Source organism: Teleopsis dalmanni, chromosome 1, assembly GCF_002237135.1.
Source record: "Teleopsis dalmanni isolate 2A chromosome 1, ASM223713v2, whole genome shotgun sequence".
In the NCBI taxonomy this organism is placed as follows: Eukaryota; Metazoa; Arthropoda; class Insecta; order Diptera; family Diopsidae; genus Teleopsis; species Teleopsis dalmanni.
Window position 1 is genome coordinate 94423174 of NC_051846.1, and position 6082 is coordinate 94429255.

The 6082-nt window shown below is 32.1% G+C and overlaps 1 protein-coding gene across 1 annotated transcript; it reads left to right on the plus strand.

Moving 5' to 3' along the window:
- Positions 1-2971: 2971 nt before the first annotated feature.
- LOC119673040 (toll-like receptor 4) lies at positions 2972-5553 on the plus strand (the record flags this gene model as incomplete). Its single annotated transcript, XM_038084253.1, is given in 3 exon segments — positions 2972-4689; positions 4757-4884; positions 4935-5553. Coding segments are annotated over 3 exon segments (1962 nt in total). The 3' UTR covers positions 5152-5553.
- Between the last annotated feature and the right edge of the window lie 529 nt (positions 5554-6082).

Here is a 6082-nt window from a genome sequence, read left to right on the forward strand (position 1 = left end):
GTTCTTTGAAGTTTTTCAATGTTTGATGGAGAAGCTGAGCTCCAGAGTTCAATTCCGTAGGTCCATATGGGTTTCATCATTGTGTTGTAAAGTTGCACTTTATAGGTGAGATTAAGTTTAGAATTGTTATTTATCAGCCAGTTTAGTTCTTGTTGTTTGAGTTTAATTTGGGTTACTTTGGTTTCTATATGCTTTTTCCACGTAAGCCTTTAATCGAGGTGCATTCCTAAGTATTTGGTGTCATTGCATTGTGGTATTACTTTTCCATTAATACGATAATAATATTCTTAATAATAAGAAGAATGAATGTTGTTAGATTTATAAATATAAACTTAGAATTTTTTGCAACTTTTTTTCCTAGAAAATTTTTAAAATAAGAAAAAAAGAAAATTCCTGGTGTGAATATCTCAATGTTCACAAACAATAAGGTACAAGCAAATTTCTAATAAGCACTCAGCCTCGTATTTAATAATTCGAAAATTTCTAACATCTTTCAATAAATTGACCTGTGTTTCCAGTGTCCAATATAACGACAACACCAATGCAGAAGTTTAAAAACTTTCTCAAAAAATCTGATTTTATATACAAGGTGAGATGAAAAAACTGCAACAAAGTAAAACGCCATAATTTTTTCATTTTTTTTAAATTTTATTGAATGAAAGCAAAAAATGTCGGAAATAACATCAAATTTGAGAATCGGTTTAGATTTGTTCGAATTGGCCACCTTTGGCCCGAAAGTGGCTCTGCGGTATTTTGTCCCATTCTCGGCGAAGCGCTTGCTTGAGATGATCGACACTTTGGTATTTTTTAGTTCCAACCTTGCTTTCCAAAATACCCCAGGCACAATAGTCCAACGGATTGGCATCCGGAGATTTTGGTGGCCATTGTGCGGTGGAAATGAAGCGAGGAACCTCATTTCTTAACCATTCTTGGATGGCGCGTGCTGAGTGCGATGGTGCTGAGTCCTGTTGGAATGTCCAAGGTCTGCGGCCGAAATGTTTGCGTGCCCAGGGCTTCAGAACTCCCTCCAAAATATTTTCGCGATAGATTTGCGCATTTAATTTGACACCACGGTCGATGAATACGAGCGGCGAGCGACCATCGGCTGTTATGGCGGCCCACACCATCACCATGGCCGGCTTTTGAGTTGTGATGGCCAACCGAAGTTGCAAATTTTCAGCTGACCTCTCTGGCAAGTAAACACGATCATTTTGTTTGTTTACAAACTGCTGGATAACGAATGGTTTCTCATCGGAGAAAACCAAATTCGGCAGTTCACCACTTTCGGCCAAGCGAAACAACTCTTTAGCTTTTTCGAGTCTAACTTTTTTTTGCGCATCAGTAAGATCTTGCACTTTTTGGAACTTGAATGGCTTTAGTCCAAGCTCATTTTTCAATATTTGCCGAATGGCATATTGCGATATGTTCAGCTCACGAGCCATTTTTCGTCCACTGCGACGCGGATTTCGTTCAATTCGCTTTTTCACTTTTCGAACCATTTCTGCCGATGTTGCTGTTTTTTTTCGTCCACTTCCTTGACGTCGGGCTACGCTACCAGTATCATGGTAACGAGCGATGGTACGAGACACAAAACATTTATTCACTTCTAAATGCTGGAGGGCTCTAACGATAGCCACTTGTGGTTTTCCAGCCAAATGCAAAGCAATCACACTATCACGCTTGAATTCCATCACAAATAACTTTTTTTTTGAAAAATTCCCACCAAAATGCTTTTGTGCGCTTGTAAACAATATAATGAGCTGTCACTAGAATAAATCTGACAGCTGTGGGACGAGCGGTTTAGAAATGACAGCAGTCTGAAGTTGGTTGCAGTTTTTTCATCTCACCTTGTAATTATAATGCAAAACTAGTATCTTTGTTTTGTCGTTCAATGCTTAAGTCGAATTTTGTACCTAAAAAAGAACATTTGCGGCTTTGCTTTTCTTATTTAATCAAAAGAAAAAGGTGCTTGAAACAATTCGTTTGTTTTTAAAAACATATGCTGAATACTCTTCTTTGATTAAGATATGTGAAACCGGATTTCATTAATGTCGAAACCGTTAATGCACAGCGCGATCGCCACAAATGATTAATTTAAATAATGCATTGATCGAAAGACGACCGGAATGGGACAGAAGATGTGGCAAAGTGATCTTGTTACATGACCAGTGAGATTTGATTAGATATAAATATTAGATAATAACAATTTCGAGAAAGTTGGGAAGTAGCTCTACGAATAGTTTGTCGCTAATGTCGCAGTTTTTCTGTCATGGTGTTTATAAATTTTCTAAAAGATGGGTGAAATGTGCAGAAACCGATTGCCAAGATTAAATAAAATTAATTTCTTTCGAAAATTACTCTTTTTTGTTAACAAAAAAAAAAAAATCGCGAAAAAACATCAATACACCTGGTACTTTGATTTGATTAGATATAAAGGGAATATTTTTACTCAAGAAAAAGCAATAAGCTTAAGCAACACTAAAAAGAAAAATAAGAATAATTATTACGAAAATTTATTTATTTGCAGGACAACTTTTTTTTTAAAATTTCTCTTAAGTATTTTTAATTATTCCAAAACTTAAATCACTTTATTACTTTCTGGTGGTATATATTAGAATTTGCAAACTAAAAAGAAGTTGTTGATATATAATGTACTATAAAAATCAGTGGTCTTCAGTTACACCGAAAATTAAAAATTTAGTTTCTTCTAGTAGCCTGCCTTAAACAAAATGAATTTCAACTTAATTTATTATTATTTGATTAGCAGCAATATATTCATCCATGTCTTACTCGTGGATAATTCAACTCAATATTTAATTTCTAACGTTTGTCAACGATTGATCTAATACTCTCACTGTCCTCAAATGGGTATACTGATCATAAATATGTGAAATTTAATAAGTAATGATACATATATTATATATTTATACCAAAATATTGAGTAATTTTTTTCTTGCTTTTGTTTTTTAAGATGATATTCGTTGGGCGACATTTCCAGTATTGCCACAACTTTTCGAGTTGGATCTTAGTAGCTGCAATATCGAATTTTTAACTGCAAATATATTTCGAAACATGACAAAGTTACGTAAGCTTTTTATATCACACAATAAAATGATGACTATTCCATCCGATACCTTCCAATATATAAGTGGACTTCAATATTTGGATCTATCTTTTACAAATGTTTTAGACTTTAATTATAACTTGCCTTTGCCTACAATTGAAGCTGTTATTAACCTAATTTATGGAGTAAAAATTCAAAAACTTACCTTTAAGTTCTTACCGAACTTGTTATACCTGGATTTGGGACATACAAAAATAACCAGAAGCAGTGCTGTAGCTTTCGCTCATTTAAGTGAAAAACTGAAGTATTTAAGTTTATGCTACACCTCATTTCCAATGGTTGGAAGTGCTATTTTTAAAAATACAGCTTTAGTTGGAATTGATCTCTCTGGTAATCCATACGCTTCATATAATATAATTGATGATGCATTTGATGGCGTTGCAGATACGTTAAAATATTTGTTCTTTGAATCATCTAATATAAAGGATTTAAACTGGTTAAAGGGCTTACGACAATTAAATGTTCTCGGCTTATCTGGTAATAATTTAAATACTATTACGACAGATGTATTTAATACACTTAAAAACTTAAAATTTCTTGATTTGAGTGCAAACTACATCGGAAATTGGTACACTCGTGCATTCACTGACAATCTAAAGCTAAGGGTATTAAATCTTCGTGGAAATAATATTAACATATTAACATCAGAAATGTTAAAGGATTTTCAGTTATTGGATTATCTTAGCCTTGGTGACAATAACTTTGTTTGTGATTGTCTCTTGCGAGAATTGGTTGATATTTCTGCAGCCAATAATAAAGAAGCGGAATGTGCCCGTAATTTAATTGAAGACGCTCAAGATTTTATAATAAAAAACTCAAGTTTCATTAATAAATACATATCATCAAACTTAACTCTTGGTATGCGAAGTGTTATGGGAAGAACAAATTTCGCGACTAATTACACTCTTAATGCAAATGATTTCATAGATTTTTCTCATTATATAACGAAAAGATATTTTACTTCATTGAATCGCAGTTTTCATAATATTAAGCAATATGAGATTGCAAAAAAACAACAAAAATTTCGTGTTATTCCCCATTTTTTTCGAGTGCTGCGATCTGACACTTCCGCTCAATGTTCAGGTTCTGAACCAGTTTACATATATGATAAATTGAATGGCACAACTCTGAAATTTCAGCTGCTAGATTATGAAGACACAGACTATTATTGTTTTAATGAAACACAACGAATGAATTTCGGTGAACTTAATTGCGTTTCTCAGGTGTTTGAAGATTTAACTGACCGATTACAGACTCTTATGAAAACTATTATAGTTTGTGTTTCTACTTTATTAGGACTATCATTACTTGGTATAGTGATATACTACAAACGGTGGCATATTTATTATTATTACTCATCACTTAAATCGGCAGCACTAGTATCAGAAGTTACTAAAGATAATATTGATAAATTGAATGCTTTGGCTATAAACGATCCTAATCTTGTATACGATATATTTATAAGTTATTGTCAAAATGATCGGCAATGGATTTTGGAGGAATTGTTGCCAAATGTAGAAGAAGTCGGTGACCTTTCCATTTGTATGCACGAACGAGATTTCGAGGTATAAATACGAAACTTAAAATAATTAATGGTCTGTTTTTATTTTATATCATTTTATATGCAACTAGGTTGGGATGACAATTCTGGACAACATAATTTCATGCATGGACCGTTCTCGAGCAATGATGTTAATTATATCTAGTAATTTCCTTTTAAGTCATTGGTGTCAATTTGAGATGTATTTAGCTCAACATAGGTATACTAATATTTTTGTGACTGCACTCATAATAACAACTTTGAATTTAGAATTTTTGAAGTCAATAAAGAGCATTTAATACTGGTATTTTTGGAAGATATACCACGTAACAAAAGACCAAAGAATCTGCAATATCTAATGGAAGTAAAAACGTACATTAAGTGGCCATCGCTCTCAGAATGTAAGCAGTCAGATTCTGAAGAATGCAAAATGTTTTGGAAACGATTAAAAAAGTCATTACAAAGAATTGTATCTACACCTAGATAATTGCAATTCACCCGACTTCATTTTATTTGGTTATACAAACTTAATTTAACATTAGTATATTTATTGTGATATCAATTTTATTGTTAACCCATTTGACTAACATAGTGGATGTTCAAAGTTTTGATCTCTTAGAAATTAGAACGTCCTAAAATTATTACCTGATTTTGTCCTGCATTAATGCAAGACAAAAAAGTTTTCCTTCTTTCTTATTTTTAAGTACATTGCTCATAAACTTCAAAATAAAAATGCGGAATCATCATACTAATTTTTCTTTCTGCGACTGTTAAAAACATTTACTTACTAAAAGAGTTCAAAAAAGGCGCGTTATTTCTTCCTAAACATGTCTTTCGGCACTATGTAATGACATAGTTACATCAAATATGAGTTCAAAACAAGAAGCATCTCGGATGATTATATGTAAAAGAAAGTTTTATTATAATTCTATAAAAAAATTTAAGTAAAATAATATTTTCAATTAATTTTGTTTTTTTTTAGTTTTTAGAGGAAAAAAAATTTCCAGAAATTGGAAAATACAAAACAACACAAAACTAAATATTATCTCCTAACTATATACTAGAGGGAAATATATAATTTGAAGTTGATTTAGCTACACTGGGGATGTGGTATATGGTATGGTATATAATTATTTTCAGGGTACTGATGTAATATTTTTATAATATGCCACTATTTCAATACAAATAACAAAAAAATATATCAGCACAATAACAATACGAGGGTCATTATTTATATTTTGAGCTTTGGCTGAAAACACTGACATTGAATGTTGTCAGGTGTTACCTGACGTTTTCATACGAAAGTTTAACATTATTAATGATAACCTACCTTAGATTTTTTGTCAAAAGCGCGTTATTTGTGTTATTTATTGATTTGTAAATTGAATGTTTGTGAAATAATGGGATTAACGTGAGAA